Below are 17,978 nucleotides of genomic sequence, written 5' to 3'. Positions count from 1 at the left end.
GGACGTTTTATCCTACTTTGACAATAAAAATGAAATCCATTAGGACAAATTAGGCATCCAATATTAATCTTGCTCTTTATCCCTGATACCCCCTGTACATTTTCGTTTGATGACCTCATTCAAGAGGAGCTAGACAGCCGCTCAAATGACTGTGCAGATGTAATAACCACAGGCCAGCATTGAAATCCTGCATGTATTGCTACAGGGAAGCAATACGGAACACCACCATTTTGTTGCCTTGCTAACATCCCTATGGTGATAGATAATGTACTCCCAGCACAGTCCAAGCTGGTCAATACAAATCCAGAGAATGGGGAACGTTCTAGAAGGGAACAGGTGATGTGGAACGGTGAGGGCTGGACAGACAGAATAAGTAACCTTAAATAGCCGGGATGCTTATCAAACCAATGAGGTGGGTGGCTTAGTGATTTCACTAGCTTTTCAGTCCTTGGTAAAGTTTGTGTGGCCTTCTTTGGTGTCTTGGCTCTCCAAACATTCAGCTGTCTCCTGTCACGCCCTGACCATAGAGAGCCCTTGGTTCTCTATGGTATTTAGGTCAGAGCGTGACTAGGGGGGTGTTCTAGTCATTCTATTTCTATGTTGGTGAGATGTATGGTTCCCAATTAGAGGCAGCTGGTAATCGTTGCCTCTAACTGGGGATCATATTTAGGAAGCCCTTTCTCCAACCTGCTTTGTGGGATATTGTTTCAGTTAGTGCCTATGTGCGTGCTGTACTTCACGTTCGTTGGATTTTTGTTGTTTCACTGTGAATTAAAATTATGTGGAACTCAACTCACGCTGCGCCTTGGTCCGCTCTGTACGATGATCGTGTCATCTCCACCGCTCAGTTAATATGCATGTGTGTGTCTGTGCATGTATGTGTGTGAATGTGTGGGTATGCATTGGACATAATGCTTTGCGCTGGATTACCCCACTCTTCTGTCTTGAGCATCTAGTGCTGAGAATGCTCAATTGGAAGTCTTTGAAGCATTGGCCCTTGTGGGCCCATGATGGGGGTCAGACTCAGAGTCGCTCTCTTGCTCCTCCTGCTGGCTGTGAGTTGCATAGCACATGAAGAATTCAAGAAGAACTGATGTGTTTGTGAATACCCAGGAATACCAGGAGACCCAGGCCACAACGGAATGTCAGGCCGAGATGGACGAGACGGGTTCAGAGGTGACAAGGGAGACCGAGGTAAGACAATGGCACAACCTCCTCAGTTATATAAGTCTCAATTAAAACCAGCCATTCTGGTCCCACACTGATGCATTTTTGAAAGTTCATGGTCATTTTATTAATTAAAGGGGAAATCAGCATCACCGGACCAAAAGGACAGAGTGGCCCCAAAGAAGACAAGATGAGCAGGGTGAGACTGTATTTTATTTTATAATGAAAATACTTTGTACAGTTATCACCACTGGCTTTCTCTGACAAGCAATATTGACATAATTTCTTTATCCTTGTATCTGCAGGTACGGCTGGCCTGGCAGGAAAAAAGGGAAAATGGGGTGAGAATGGAGAGAAGGGGCCACCGGGGAAGATGGGGCCCCAAGGAGACTCAGGGAACATGGGCCTCAAGGAGATCGGGTTACCAGGACCCCAGGGGCCAAAAGGGGATTTGGGGCCTCTGGGACCTGAAGGCCAGAAGGGGGAGATCGGGTTCCAGGGGGAGCGAGGCATCCAAGGGCCCTTGGGACCCCCAGGACGACCAGGTTCGAAGGGAAACCTCGGCCCCCCAGGGTTCAAAGGCAACATTGGTTACGACGGAGAGCAAGGGAATCGGACGGCGAGACAGGGGACAAGGGGGAGAAGAGGTACACATCCCTTATCCCAAAAAGTGCGTTCTCAGTCGGTTTAACCGAATACAACAAACTCCCACCGGCGAACTTGCCGATCAAGTTCGACAAGGTGATCTACAACAGGCTAGGGCCTACTACTTCACCTACCACATCACTGTGTTCTCCCGTAATGTAAAAGTAGCATTAGTGAGAAACGGGGTGAAGGATAACTACATGAGCAGTGAGTAGTTATCCACACCATGAATAACTACACGATCAGGGGCTGTCCTGCACCTGGAGAAGGGGGACAAAGTGTGGCTGGAGGAGAGCTCTTTAACGGGCTGTTTGCTGATGAAGATGATGATAGAACCTTCTCTGGGGTCCTGCTCTTCGGTGCAGATTAGGCCCACATGAGTCAGTGAATTTGCTCATGGAATGTTATGTGGGAAAATATTACCACCTGCTATAGATGAATGTAATAGCCTACAGTAATAAAACATGTTTTAATCAAATATGAATATAAATTACGTTTTGTAATATTTTGATGCTACAGCTGATATAGCCTATTATTTAAGATCATATCTCCTCTGATAACTCACCAATCTATGACAGATTTCATGTGACAAGTGTTATTGTATCTTGTTTGATTTCAATACCATAATATACACTTAAAAAACCCATTGACTCTCTTTAATTTACTACTCCTGTGTACAATGTAATATGCTGGCTACAATATTCAGAAATCAATGTGTGCCAATAGGCTGTATCAGCTGGTGTAATGTCATGACTTCCTGGGTGCGGGAAGATTAGAAAACAGGATGAGCTTCGCAATACCACAAACTGGAAAATCCTGTACTTTTTAAAAAGGCATTGCCAGAAAAGACGTCCAAAGACGTTAGCACTAAAATATATAATACACGGGCTGTTTTTTCTCAATGGAGCGCAACCTGTTATGGGCGTACTTTACTGCAGTGTTCACGTTCTGTTTAACTTGGCTCTCGGCGGTGAGGGCCTCTTGCGGTCAGACCACAAAATCAGTGCAAAACGTCCTTTGAGTAAATGTGGAACGCAAACTCCGCCCCCAAGCAATCACTGCAACAAGTGCACCGATGCCCCCCGGTAACGACAGCTCGAGCTCCAAAGAATCGACCAGCCTCTCACACTTGAGTACCAACGGATTTCTGAGTTTGTTTGAACCACTTTTATCATTTATCCACTTGCATAGCCAACGGCGGATGCTTACTTGCCCGAAACCTTTCACAAATGGAGCTTTCCGTTTTGTGAATATTTTAGAACTTCCCAGTTAGCTAACTGATGTTAGCCTACTGTTTCATGTTGCAAGGAGCGAAGTTAGCCAATTGTCTCGAGATCTTGCAAGCCAGTTTAACCAGCAGCAGTAGCCTGCTACTTCCGACATGTTTTCGTGTGTAATCATCGATTATAGGACCCAGCAGACCTTTGGACTTAAGTAGCTAGCTTGCTAACTAACCATTTTAGTAAAGCGTTGACCGAGGATGGCTAACTAATGAACAAAAACAGCTGCTCTGTTGATGAGAAATATCGGTGGCACAGAACAACACGACCATGAGAAGGGTAAGCAAATGTGACCAACTTGCAGTTCAATGTAATATAAATTGTTCCATTGTAAAAAAAAAAAAATCTACGGCTTACATCAAACTGGTTAACTTTTTATTTGTAGGATTTAAATGTCATTCAGTCAATATTGATCAATTTCGTTTGGGTTCTAACTTTGGTTTGTTTCTGTAACGTTAACGAAGAAAATAGGGGGGCTATTGTAGTGCATTACTCCCCCGGTTGTTATAGTGATGTGGGGGATGCCAGGCACTTCTATAGAGGGGTGGGTGGGTGGGGGCTCGGTCAACTACAAGGTAAGAGGTTTATGGCGAAAACATAAGTTAATTAAAAGCACAAATAAATAAGCACTTTTTCCTCGGGGTTGTTTCGCTGGCTTACGCGGAAGAACCGTAACATAATCGCCTTTAACCTGTCATTCTCCAGCTCTTTTTCATTTGAAAAATTCCCTGTTAATTATACTTCCTTTTCAGTATGGATTTGTAACAGTAGTAGATTGTTTCCCACTGAATGACATCTTTGTAGACTCGCAAACCCAACTATCACGCGCCCGTACACCAGGGAGATGGAACCACAGAACGGTTCTAACTGTATAGATGGAGAGCTTTATTTAACTAGGCAAGTCCCATTCAGGTCAGGTCTCATATCTGTTGTTAGGTAGTCTATCTGAACATATCACACAAACTTAGCTTTTTCATTCCGGTGTTCCAGTATCCATATATTAACACTGGTATATAGGAGACAGTTTCTGTTTTACACACTTGTAAATCCACCGTGTCACAGCAGTGGGACTTATATGGATCTTTGTGATTGTCCAACTTTGTTTGAACTTTGCCTCATAAATGCTCATGTCCATGGTCTCAGAGAAACTTATGGGTAATTCCGTGGGAAAGTCAACCTGAGCATCCACAAGTAACTTTTGTCATTTCCGAATGAAACCATAATTCTTCATATTGTTAAGTTCAAACTTTATTTGAAACATTTAAGTAGGAAATTGTATGAATTTTGACCATTACAAAGTATTGTAGCATACCAAGTCTCAAATGCTTTTCAGTCAAACATATTTCATGTCTTTTAGAACAGCCTCAGAGCTTGTTTTTCCTCTCACAGCTGTTCCCCAGCGTTAGTTATGAAGATCAGCTGTTAATGAAGCAATACAAACCTTAAGCACAACGCAATGCAGAGTGCCTGTATACAGCCCTTAGCCGGGGTATATTGGCCATATGCCACAAGCCCCCGAGGTGCCTTATTGCTATTATAAATTGGTTACCAATGTAATTGGAACAGTAGAAATAAATGTTTTGTTATACCCGTGGTAATCCGTCTGATATACCATGGCTTTCAATATACCACGGCTTTCCAATCAGCATTCAGGGCTTGAACCAGTTTATAATTGTATATAGCCCACTCCTGTAGAATGCTGTTACTGTCTTGTTAGGTCAGATATGTGTGTTTAGCATTCCTACATGTCCTAGTGTTCATATTAGCGTTTTGTCCTCTGAGCTTGGTGTTGGATTTCCCATTCAGGGCGTTCTGACAGACCACAGACAGTAGGATATCAGGTGCATGTGTGAACGAGATGGAGAAAGTGGGTGACACCCTCTACCCAATACCTGGCTTCCCACGGTCAAGAGGGGGAGGGGCGTGGTCTCTCTCGGTATGCCCTCTGTCATAAGAAAAGGAATTGGGTCATTGTGAGATATGACTTCAATAAGCAACATGTGCTTATTCAGGGGGGTGCAGTGTTACAGAACATTCAGACAGAAATGGCTATGTTGTGGAGATAAAATAAAAATTGAACTTTGCTATGGAAAATAGTCAATTGTGTCAGCTGCTCTATACTGGACATTTCTATCGGCAGCATCTTGAAACATTTAGGAGTAGGCTACTGCTTGGATGCAGGCCTGAGCTAGTCGCTAGTCAGATTCCTTAAATCACCCCAAATGGCAAACAACTGGGCAATAAGAGATTGTGCCGTGTATATAGAGATTAGTGAATCTGCCCTGTCCAGGCTTAGGCTGATTCTTGTGAACAAGCACATAGACAAGGCTGCCAGTGCCCTATCTTTGGAAATCACTTCCTCAGAATTTAGACGTGATTCTATATAGGCTAAAAGATAAAAGATGACTTGAAGACATTTTAACAGTTATAAAGGGTAGACTGTGATGGGAGGAAAGTGAATTATTTGATCTTTCCCTCCCTGATAGTAGCTAGAGCACTCTACTATATACATAATTAGCAGACGCTCTCTGTGAACTAGATTCCATGTATAGATGGCGTCCAAAGATCTTGTTTTCTGAGTATACTTTATATAGCCTAGAAACACATGGTTCTAAATTCCATATGATTTTACATGGATGCACCAATATGGCAGAATATTTAAATGATCCATTCCAATAAGCTGGAGTCTAGAGTTGTTTTTCAGTAGCTGTAGAGTGCAGTACTCCCTCTGGCTGTAGAAACTCATAAGGTTGGGTTGTTGTTGGTATGGGCTTAAGAGGTTAAGAAACAGATTGTAATTTTGGTGCGCATAGTAAGGAGTCATGAGTGCATTCAGGTGTGTTCCGTGCCAAATCTTCTTCACAATAGACAAACGGGCTTGTTCTGTTCCGGAAAACCCAGGGTATGACACAATGTCATCTTGTAGTGTACATCAAACATAGTGATTATAAACGTTGACACTGCATATGACATGAGTTTTATGATGTGGAAATGTGAAGTGCACATTTGGACTCACGGGTGTTTGGCTTGCTTGAATGACATCAAAGCGGTATTTATTATAATCCTCAACATCTCATCTTATAAAATGCATTGAGTTCTCTTAATTTACAGCATTTCCTCACCAAGACAAAAAACATCTGTCAGTCAAAACTCATACAGTGCTGTGAAGCGCAGAGCCTGAGCTCTGATGTCATTTATGGCATGTTACTGTACAGCCACTGTGCTCCAATTTAGGAGCTTATCAATGCCCAAATCTGCCATTTTTGAACTTGTATATGAGTACGAGTGTAAAGGGTTAATAGATCAATAAGAAAGTGTTCCAAACCTCTCTGCCAATAACAGCTAGTTTTCAGTTTGCTCTTTGCTAAGAAACTATTTTTGTTTCTTTTTGACCATTTTAATTGAAATCAACCACAGTGAGGTACTTAAAAACCTCTTAAGGTTTGAACCCTTTTTTTCAATTTCTGCCTAAAATGACATACCCAAATCTAACTGCCTGTAGCTCAGGACCTGAAGCAAGGATATGCATATTCTTCATACCATTTGAAAGGAAACAATTTGAAGTTTGTGGAAATGTGAAATGAATGTAGGAGAATATAACACATTTAGATCTGGTAAAAGTTAATACAAAGAAAAACCATGTGTTTTTTGTACCATCATCTTTGAAATGCAAGAGAAAGGCCATAATGTATTATTCCAGCCCAGGTGCAATTTAGATTTTGGCCACTATATGGTAGCAGTGTATGTGCAAAGTTTTAGACTGATCCAACGAACCATTGCATTTCTGTTCAAAATGTTGTATCAAGACTGCCCAAATGTGCTTAATTGGTTTGTTAACTCATTTTCAAGTTTCATGACTGTGCACTCTCCTCAAATGATAGCATGGTATTATTTCACTGTAATAGCCACTGTAAAATGGAGAGTGCAGTTAGATTAACATAAATTTAAGCTTTCTGCCAATATCAGATATGTCTAATTTTCATGTTACTTAGAACCTCATGCTAATCGCATTAGCCTACGTTAGCTCAACCATCCCGCGGGGGACCCACTGATCCTGTAGAGGTTTTGTTGCCCAGAAATGATTTGATATTGAGATAAAATACGGCTGCATTGGACCGTTAAGGCAAACCAATGAGCACATTGCACACAACGGGGGCAATTAAACAATAATGTGCTCAAAGGAACAATATAACAGGAACATAAACAGAAAACATCCATAGTAAAGGAAAAGGTAAGAAATAACTGAACTGATACTAACACGGAATACGACAGGTAGGTTTGTCAGGCTGCCACTGTTTCTCTTCAGGTGAGGCCATTTAAAGGTAGAGTGGATGTGGCAGAAGTCCCACCTCTGGAACAGGAAGTGGATGGGATTGGTTGGTGGGAAAGTCTGTGAGTGGGTGGAATTTCCCAAACTGGTCGAAAGGCTTCCCTGACTCGGACTATACAGTGCCTTCAGAAAGTATTCACACCCCTGGACTTTGTCCATATTTTGTTGTCTTACAGCCTAAATTGATTAAATGTAGATTAAATGTAGATGGGTGTTTTTTTCTTCAATGGCCTACACACAATACCCCATAATGTCAAAATGGAATCCTGTTTTTTTTTTTTTTTTTTCTTCAAATTAATAGAAAATGAAAAGCTGAAATGTCTTGAGTCAATAAATATTCAACCCTTTTGTTATGGCAAGCCTAAATAAGTTCAGGAGCAAATTTGCTTAAAAAGTCACATAAGTTGCGCACTCGGTGTGCAATAATGTGTAACATGATTTTTGAATGATTACCTCATCTCTGTACCCCACACATACAACTATCAGTAAGGTCCCTCAGTTGAGCAGTGAATTTCAAACAGATTCAACCATAAAGACCAGGGAGGTTTTCCAATGCCTCTTAAGGTAGGGCACCTATTGATAGATTTAAAAAAAAAAGGGGAAAAAAGACATTGAATATTCTTTTGAGCATGGTGAAGTTATTACACTTTGGATGGTGTGTCAATACACCCAGTCATTACAAAGATAAATGTCCTTTAATGGCTTTGATAGGAGAACTGAGGATGGATCAACAACATTGTAGTTACTCCACAATACTAACCTAATTGACAAAGTGAAAAGAAGGAAGGAAGCCTATACAGAATAAAAATATTTTAAAAAATGCATACTTTTTGTAAAACTGCTAAAAGTGTTTGCCCCAAGCAACATAACACATTCATATTTTCAAGCATGGTGGTAGCTGCATCATGTTATGGGTATGCTTGTCATCGGCAAGGACTACATAGTTTTTTATGATAAGTAACGAATAGAGCTAAGCACAGGGAAAAGCTGGTTGTCTGCTTTCAGACTGGGAGACAAATTCACATTTCAGCAGGACAATTTGAGGCTAAAATTCAAGGCTAAATCTACATTGAAGTTGCCTTCCAAGACGACCTTGAATGTTCCTGAGTGGCCTAGTTACACAACAAAATGTGGAATAAATCAAGAGGTATGAATACTTTCTGAAGACTTGTTTGCCATAGAGGAAACCCTGATTAATCCTGGGAGAGGAACATACACAAACACATGCTGAATGGGGCTTGGTGTAGGGAGCCATCTGTGTTTCCTTTAACTCACTCACACACACAGAACCACTCCATGTGTAGTCCACTTAGGTCTGTTTTAAAAAAAAATATTTAACCTTTTAACTAGGCAAGTGAGTTAAGAACAAATTCTTATTTACAATGACCCCCTACCGGGGAACAGTGTGTTAACTGCCTTGTTCAGGGGCAGAATGACAGATTTTTACCTTGTCAGCTCTGGGATTCGATCCAGCAATCTTTCAGTTACTGGCCCAACGCTCTAACCACTTGCCGCCCCTGTTTCATGCCCGATGGTCTCATACGTATCAGCGTGGCTAACATGGAAGGTCTCCTACATGCGTATCAGCGTGGCTAACATGGAAGGTCTCCTACATGCGTATCAGCGTGGCTAACATGGAAGGTCTCCTACATGCGTATCAGCGTGGCTAACATGGAAGGGATACAAAGAATAAACAATTTGCATACTTTCACTAGTTCAGTCGGTTTTTAGTGTTTTTTAATACGTTATTTTTCCTGAACATGTTTGTCTCTGGTCAGGACAGCACTGATGAGCCTGGCTAGCTAGATTCGATCACTCAGCTAAGCGGACGACTAGTAAAATGAGCAGCTTACCAAAGAATGGCTGTGCTAGTGCTTTTGGCCAATTCTGTCTGGGTCCCATGGCTTAGCTACCAAAATGAGAGAAACCGCTAGAGAAGTGGCTTTCCCTTGATATTCTCTGTCTAGACGTCTATTTAGTTTAACTCTCCGTTCATCTCTGCCCAATTAGCTTGAACTTGGCCCGGGGCAGGACATACGTTGGCTCTGTGAAGCTGAATTGGGGGCTGGAGTTCACTAATGATTATATGTTTATGACCCCTTACATAAGGCTGTGACTTTATCAGCCCAAAGGGAAGGGAGTTGATGACCAAGAGAATGCCTGCCTGAGTGCCCGTCCCACGCGTCTGTCCGTCCCCTACTGTGTGTGGGGGGTGCACATGTATACTGAGTAGGCCTTGACAGTGTCTTCTGAAGTATGTGGTAAATGTGCATGTCTTTCAGTTTGTGTGACCCCAGCCCTCCTCTCTCTGGGAGTCTAATCTGAGGCTGGCTCCAGCTGGCAGTCGTGTGGGGGGCTACTCTTCTCTCCTCTCTCTTAATTAACTCGGGGCCTGAGAGCCAGAGCACCACTAGCTCCCAGACTTCACTTGCAACCACACAGGAACACTGACCTGACCTGGAAAGGTAGCCACAGAGAACCACTCGCATTCAGCTTCCATATTGTTCAAGCATATCTTAAATGGCCTGCATAATGCTGTACTACAGTTGAAGTCGGAAGTTTACATACACTTAGGTGGGAGTCATTAAAACTAGTTTTTCAACCACTCCACAAATTTCTTGTTAACAAACTATAGTTTTGGCAAGTCGTTTAGGACATCTACTTTGTGCATGACACAAGTCATTTTTCCAACGATTGTTTACAAACAGATTATTTCTCTTATAATTCACTGTATCACAATTCCAGTGGGTCAGAAGTTTACATACACTAAGTTGACTGTGCCTTTAAACAGCTTGGGAAATTCCAGAAAATTATGTCATGGCTTTAGAAGCTTCTGAAAGGCTAATTGACATAATTTGAGTGAATTGGAGGTGTACCTGTGGATGTATTTCAAGGCCTACCTTCAAACTCAGTACCTCTTTGCTTGACATCATGGGAAAATCAAAAGAAATCAGCCAAGACCTCAGATTTTTTTTTTTGAGACCTCCACAAGTCTGGTTCATCCTTGGGAGAAATTTTCAAATGTCTAAAGGTACCATGTTCATCTGCACAAACAATAGTATGCAAGTATAAACACCATGGGACCACGCAGCCGTCATACCTGCCCCTTGAAGCAGATGCGTTCTGTCCCCTAGAGATACTTTGGTGCGAAAAGTGCAAATCAATCCCAGAACAACAGCAAAGGACCTTGTGAAGATGCTGGAGGAAATGGGTACAAAAGTATCTATATCCACAGTAAAACGAGTCCTATATCAACATAACCTGAAAGGCTGCACAGCAAGGAAGAAGCCACTGCTCCAAAACCACCATTAACCTCTATGGGCTAGGTGGGACGTTAGCGTCCCACTCTATTCAACAGCCAGTGGAATCGCGTGGCGCAAAATACAAATACCTCAAATGCTATAACTTCAATTTCTCAAACATATGACTATTTTACACCATTCGAAAGATAAGACTCTCGTTAATCCAACCACATTGTCTGATTTCAAAAAGGCTTTACAGCGAAAGAAAAACATTAGATTATGTCAGGAGAGTACCCAACCAAAAATAATCACACAGCCATTTTCAAAGCAAGCATATATGTCACATAAACCCAAACCACAGCTAAATGCAGCACTAACCTTTGATCTTCATCAGATGACACTCCTAGGACATGTTATACAATACATGCATGTTTTGTTCAATCAAGTTCATATTTATATCAAAAACCAGCTTTTTACATTAGCATGTGATGTTCAGAACTAGCATACCCACCAAAAACTTCTGGTGAATTTACTAAATTACTCATCATAAACGTTGACAAAATACATAACAATTATTTTAAGAATTATAGATACAGAACTCCTTTATGCAATCGCTATGTCAGATTTTAAAATAGCTTTTCGGCGAAAGCACATTTTGCAATATTCTGAGTACATAACTCAGCCATCACAGGCTAGCTATTCAGACACCCGCCAACTTCGGGGCTCACTAAACTCAGAATTACTATTAGAAAAATTGGATTACCTTTGCTGTTCTTCGTCAGAATGCACTCCCAGGACATATCCAAATACCTCCGTTTTGTTCGTGTGTTCAGGTCACTATCCAAAGGGTAACGCGCAAGCGCATTTCGTGACAAAAAATGTCAATGTTCCTTTACCATACTTAGAAGCATGTCAAACGCTGTTTAAAATACATTTTTATGCTATTTTTCTCGTAAAATAGCGATGATATTCCAACCGGACAACGTTGTATTCATTCAAAGAGGGAAAGAAAAAAATGGCAAGGTCTCGTGAACGCGCATCTCCAGTCTCCACTGACAAACTCTGCTGCTGTTATCTGCCCAGAGACAGGAGACGCGTCAATCCGCTTTCTGAAGGCTTTAGAGAGCCAATGGAAGCCTTAGAAAGTGTCACGTAACAGCACATATACTGTAATTTCGATAGAGATGCAACAGAAGGACTACAAATTGTCAGAGAGGCCACTTCCTGCTTGGAATCTTCTCAGGTTTTTGCCTGCCATATGAGTTCTGTTATACTCACAGATGCCATTCAAACAGTTTTAGAAACTTTAGTGTTTTCTATCCAAATCTACTAATAATATGCATATTCTCGTTTCTGGGCAAGAGCAGGAACCAGTTTAAATCGGGTACGTTTTTTATCCGGCCGTGAAAATACTGCCCCCTAGCCCAGACAGGTTAAAAAAGCCTGACTACGGTTTGCAACTGCACATGGGGACAAAGATTGTACTTTTTGGAGAAATGTCCTTTGGTCTGATGGAACAAAAATAGAACTGTTTGGCCATAATGATCATCGTTATGTTTGGAGGAAAAAGGGGTGGCTTGCAAGCCGAAGAACACCATCCCAACCGTGAACCACGGGAGTGGCAGCATCATGTTGTGGGGGTGCTTTGCTGCAGGAGGGACTGGTGCACTTCACAAAATAGATGGCATCATGAGGAAGGAAAATTACGTGGATATATTGAAGCAACATCTCCAGACATCAGTCAGGAAGTTAAAGCTTGGTCGCAAATGGGTCTTCCAAATGGACAATGACCCCAAGCATACTTCCAAAGTTGTGGCAAAATGGCTTAAGGACAACAAAGTCAAGGTATTGGAGTGTCCATCACAAAGCCCTGACCTCAATCCCATTGAAAATTTGTGGGCAGAACTGAAAAAGCTTGTGCGAGCAAGGAGGCCTAGAAATCTGACTCAGTTACACCAGCTCTTTCAGGAGGAATGGGCCAAAATTCACCCAACTTATTGTGGAAGGCTACCCGAAACGTTTGACCCAAGTTAAACAATTTAAAGGCAATGCTACCAAATACTAATTGAGTGTGTAAACTTCTGACCCACTGGGAATGCGATGAAAGAAATAAAAGCTGAAATAAATAATTCTCTCTACTATTATTCTGACATTTCACATTCTTAAAATAAAGTGGTGATCCTAACTGACCTAAAACAGGCAATCTTTACTAGGATTAAATGTCAGGAATTGTGAAACTGAGTTTAAATGTATTTGGATAAGGTGTATGTAAACTTCCAACTTCAACTGAATGTACTAGTTGTACTAAGAGGGTAGAGTAGCTGCCAGTACGGTAGGAGCTAGCCAACAGGTTCCACTGTCCTACGTAGCTTATTGTGCTAGCCAGGGTAAAACTACACACTATAAGTTGGCAGATCTCTAGATTATAAGTACTGGCAGTAACTCAAACTCCTTTGAAACAGAACCCTATGATGTATCGTGCCAAATAAAGCAGGTCCCAACTGGGCTGTGGATGTTGGCACCAGGCTGAGAGAGAAGCCATAGGGGTATTGTGCAAGGTAGTGGAGCGGGTGGTAGAGTAGGAAGATAAGGTGAGTATGATGTATTGCATTGATAGAGGACTGCCTTGGTGTGCCCTTTCAGTGCTAGAGTAGTCTCTTTCATTCCCCAACCTTGTCTTACTTAGGGCTGCCGATATGGACACAATATCATGTCACGTTATTTGTCACATTTTTGGAGGTATTTCATGTTTTTGAAAAACACATGTTCTAAATATGCTTTCTCATTAGTTCATGACCCTAGTGTGACAACACATATATTATAAGGGATTTCAATGGGGCTTTCTCCATTTATACGGTTCAATCCAACTCCAAACAAAAATCATTTTCAGCATTTATACATTTCTGCATTTCCTTCACTTTTACTATCATTTCCCACACTGTTTCACACAGCATGATATGGGCAAAAACATCTAGACCTAGTTCATTGGTTAACTGTTGGAATCATGGAAATATAGTGATTATTCTAATTCTATAGTTTGAATATAGTGGGAAGCACCTAGAACACATTGTTTGACATGACAGCGAATTAATAAACCAGGGAGGAATTATTGACCATTTCGAAATTTCACTTTGTATTCTACTATTCTAACTCTACAGTAAGTTGAGACCCCAACTGAGTTCATTTTTCTAATGATAATTGTTCCTGTTTTTGGAAATTGGTCTCGCGGCCCTCCACCAGTTGCCCATCCCTGTGCTACAGAGAGTGGAAAAGCTCAGTGCGAGTCTGTGCCAGACAAAGGCAGTCAAATCAATCACATTCGGTACTGAAATGCCCAGTTTATATGTCCTGAAATATAGCCATTAAGTCTGTATTTGATTACAGGTTCAGAGCTACTGTGAGATCAACTGAGTCAGTGTGAAATGTGGAGGGGAAGAAATGGAGAAGAGTGTGGAGGGAGGGGAGAGTGTGGAGGGAGGGGGAGAGTGTGGAGGGAGGGGAGAGTGTGGAGGGAGGGGAGAGGAGTGTGGGGGGAGGGGGAGAGGAGTGTGGGGGGAGGGGGAGAGGAGTGTGGAGGGAGGGGAGAGGAGTGTGGAGGGAGGGGAGAGGAGTGTGGGGGGAGGGGGAGAGGAGTGGGGAGGGGAGTGGGGAGGGAGGGGAGAGTGTGGAGGGAGGGGAGAGGAGTGTTGGGGGAGGGGGAGAGGAGTGGGGAGGGAGGGGAGTGTGGAGGGAGGGGAGTGTGGAGGGAGGGAGTGGAGTGGGGAGGGAGGGGAGAGTGTGGAGGGAGGGAGTGGAGTGGGGAGGGAGGGGAGAGTGGAGGGAGGGGAGAGGAGTGTGGGGGGAGGGGGAGAGGAGTGGGGAGGGAGGGGAGTGTGGAGGGAGGGGAGTGTGGAGGGAGGGAGTGGAGTGGGGGGAGGGGGAGAGGGGAGTGTGGAGGGAGAGGAGGGGAGTGTGGAGGGAGGGATTGAGAGGAGTGGAGTGGTGGGGAGAGGTGGAGAGGAGGGAGGGAGAGAGGAGTGGGGAGGGAGGGAGAGGAGTGGGGAGGGAGGGAGGGAGAGGAGTGGGGAGGGAGGGAGGGAGAGGAGTGTGGAGGGAGGGGGATGGAGGGAGAGAAGTGTGGGAGTGGGGAGGGAGGGAGAGAGAGGAGTGTGGAGGGAGGGAGAGGAGTGTGGAGGGAGGGAGAGGAGTGTGGAGGGAGAGTGGGGAGGGAGGGGAGAGGAGTGTGGAGGGAGAGGAGTGTGGGAGTGGGGAGGGAGAGAGGAGTGTGGGAGTGGGGGAGAGGAGTGTGGAGGGAGGGGAGAGGGGAGTGTGGAGGGAGGGGAGTGTGGAGGGAGGGGAGAGGGGAGTGTGGAGGGAGGGGGGAGAGGAGTGTGGAGGGAGGGGGACGGAGGGAGAGAAGTGTGGGAGTGGGGAGGGAGGGAGAGGAGTTTTGGAGGGAGGGAGAGGAGTTTTGGAGGGAGGGAGTGTGGAGGGAGGGAGTGGAGGGAGTGGGGAGGGAGGGGAGAGGAGTGAGGAGGGAGGGGGAGTGGGAGTGGGGAGGGGGAGTGTGGGAGTGTGGAGGGACGGAGAGGAGTGTGGAGGGAGGGGGACGGAGGGAGAGGAGTGTGGGAGTGGGGAGAGAGGGGAGTGGGGAGGGAGAGAGGGGAGTGTGGAGGGGAGGGGGGGAGAGGAGTGTGGAGGGAGGGAGGGGAGAGGAGTGTGGAGGGAGGGGAGAGGGGAGTGTGGAGGGAGGGAGAGGGGAGTGTGGAGGGAGGGAGAGGGGAGTGTGGAGGGAGGGAGAGGGGAGTGTGGAGGGAGTGACAGAGAGGAGTGTGGAGGGAGAGGAGTGGAGGGAGGGAGGGAGGAGTGTGGAGGGAGGGAGGGAGAAGAGGGGAGGGAGGGAGGGAGAAGAGGGGAGGGAGGGAGGGAGGGAGAAGAGGGTAGAGGGAGGGAGAAGAGCGTAGAGGGAGGGAGGGAAAAGAGCGTAGAGGGAGGGAGGGAGAAGAGCGTAGAGGGAGGGAGGGAGAAGAGCGTAGAGGGAGGGAGGGAGAAGAGCGTAGGGAGAGAGGGAGGGAGAAGCGCGTAGGGAGGGAGGGAGAAGAGCGTAGGGAGGGAGGGAGGGAGGGAGGGAGAAGCGCGTAGAGAGGGAGGGAGGGAGGGAGAAGCGCGTAGAGAGGGAGGGAGAAGAGCGTAGGGAGGGAGGGAGAAGCGCGTAGAGAGGGAGGGAGGGAGGGAGAAGCGCGTAGAGAGGGAGGGAGGGAGGAAGAAGAGCGTAGGGAGGGAGGGAGGAAGAAGAGCGTAGAGAGGGAGGGAGGGAGGGAGAAGAGCGTAGAGGGAGGGAGGGAGAAGAGCGTAGAGGGAGGGAGGGAGAAGAGCGTAGAGGGAGGGAGGGAGAAGAGCGTAGAGAGGGAGGGAGGGAGAAGCGCGTAGAGAGGGAGGGAGGGAGGGAGAAGCGCGTAGAGAGGGAGGGAGGGAGGGAGAAGCGCGTAGAGAGGGAGGGAGGGAGGAAGAAGAGCGTAGAGAGGGAGGGAGAAGAGCGTAGGGAGGGAGGGAGAAGCGCGTAGAGAGGGAGGGAGGGAGGGAGAAGCGTGTAGAGAGGGAGGGAGGGAGGAAGAAGAGCGTAGGGAGGGAGGGAGGAAGAAGAGCGTAGAGAGGGAGGGAGGGAGAAGAGCGTAGAGGGAGGGAGGGAGAAGAGCGTAGAGGGAGGGAGGGAGAAGAGCGTAGAGGGAGGGAGGGAGAAGAGCGTAAAGAGGGAGGGAGGGAGAAGAGCGTAAAGAGGGAGGGAGGGAGAAGAGCGTAGAGAGGGAGGGAGGGAGAAGAGCGTAGGGAGGGAGGGAGAAGCGCGTAGACAGGGAGGGAGGGAGGGAGGGAGAAGAGCGTTCGGATGGAGGGAGGGAGAAGAGCGTTCGGATGGAGGGAGGGAGAAGAGCGTTCGGATGGAGGGAGGGAGAAGAGCGTAGGGAGGGAGAGGTGGGGAGGGATGGAGGGAGAGGAGTGGGGAGGGAGGTGGGGAGGGAGTGAGAGGAGGGATGGAGGGAGAGGAGTGGGGAGGGAGAGGAGTGGGGAGGGAGGGAGGGGGACGGAGGGAGAGGAGTGTGGGAGTGTGGAGGGAGGGAGAGGAGTGGGAAGGGAGAGAGAGGAGTGTGGAGGGGAGTGTGGAGGGAGAGGAGGGGAGTGTGGAGGGAGAGGAGGGGAGTGTGGAGGGAGGGAGAGGAGTGTGGAGGGAGGGGGGGAGAGGAGGGGGGAGAGGAGTGTGGAGGGAGAGGGAGGTAGAAGAGGGTAGGGAGGGCGGGAGGGAGAAGTGGGTAAAGAGAGGGAGGGAGAAGCGCGTGGCGGGAGGGAGAAGAGCGTAGAGGGAGGGAGGGAGAGGGGGGTGTAGAGGGAGGGAGAGGGGGGTGTAGAGGGGAGGGAGGAGTGTGGAGGGAGGGAGGGAGAAGAGGGTAGAGAGGGAGGGAGAAGAGGGTAGAGAGGGAGGGAGAAGAGCGTGGAGGGAGGGAGAAGAGCGTGGAGGGAGAAGAGAGTAGGGAGGGAGGGAGGGAGGGAGGGAGAAGAGAGTAGGGAGGGAGGGAGGGAGAAGAGAGTAGGGAGGGAGAAGAGCGGAGGGAGGGAGGGAGCAAGGCAGAAGAGCGGAGGGAGAGATGGAGGGAGAAGAGCGGAGGGAGGGAGAGAGGGAGGGAGAAGAGCGTAGAGGGAGGGAGAAGAGCGTAGAGGGAGGGAGAAGAGCGTAGAGGGAGGGAGCGGGGGAGGGAGAAGAGCGTAGAGAGGGAGGGAGGGAGAAGAGCGTAGGGAGAGAGGGAGGGAGAAGAGCGTAGGGAGGGAGGGAGGGAGAAGAGCGTAGGGAGGGAGGGAGAAGCGCGTAGACAGGGAGGGAGGGAGGGAGGGAGGGAGAAGAGCGTTCGGATGGAGGGAGGGAGAAGAGCGTTCGGATGGAGGGAGGGAGAAGAGCGTTCGGATGGAGGGAGGGAGAAGAGCGTAGGGAGGGAGAGGTGGGGAGGGATGGAGGGAGAGGAGTGGGGAGGGAGGTGGGGAGGGAGTGAGAGGAGGGATGGAGGGAGAGGAGAGGAGTGGGGAGGGAGAGGAGTGGGGAGGGAGGGAGGGGGACGGAGGGAGAGGAGTGTGGGAGTGTGGAGGGAGGGAGAGGAGTGGGAAGGGAGAGAGAGGAGTGTGGAGGGGAGTGTGGAGGGAGAGGAGGGGAGTGTGGAGGGAGGGAGAGGAGTGTGGAGGGAGGGGGGAGAGGAGGGGGGAGAGGAGTGTGGAGGGAGAGGGAGGTAGAAGAGGGTAGGGAGGGCGGGAGGGAGAAGTGGGTAAAGAGAGGGAGGGAGAAGCGCGTGGCGG

General features: G+C 46.8%; 2 protein-coding genes across 4 annotated transcripts in view; both read left to right on the top strand.

The window, feature by feature from the left end:
* The first annotated feature begins 1,007 nt into the window (after positions 1 to 1,007).
* c1qtnf9 (C1q and TNF related 9) lies at positions 1,008 to 2,182 on the top strand. Its single transcript, XM_045701941.1, is given in 6 exon segments — positions 1,008 to 1,194; positions 1,305 to 1,361; positions 1,473 to 1,783; positions 1,786 to 1,921; positions 1,924 to 2,094; positions 2,097 to 2,182. Coding segments are annotated over 6 exon segments (948 nt in total).
* Positions 2,183 to 2,775: 593 nt separating this feature from the next.
* Positions 2,776 to 17,978, top strand: part of spata13 (spermatogenesis associated 13) — a 45,700-nt gene continuing 30,497 nt past the window's right edge. For all 3 annotated transcript variants that reach the window (XM_014159547.3, XM_014159546.3, XM_014159544.3), the window contains exon 1: positions 2,776 to 3,371. In XM_014159547.3, the coding sequence (XP_014015022.3) occupies positions 3,363 to 3,371 (9 nt within the window). In that variant the 5' untranslated portion in view covers positions 2,776 to 3,362. The remainder of the gene's footprint in view (positions 3,372 to 17,978) is intronic.

This window comes from Salmo salar, chromosome 19 (genome assembly GCF_965601325.2).
Source record: "Salmo salar chromosome 19, fSalSal1, whole genome shotgun sequence".
NCBI lineage: Eukaryota > Metazoa > Chordata > Actinopteri > Salmoniformes > Salmonidae > Salmo > Salmo salar.
The sequence above is the reverse complement of the archived record's forward strand: the minus strand, read 5'-3'. Positions and strand labels throughout refer to the sequence as shown.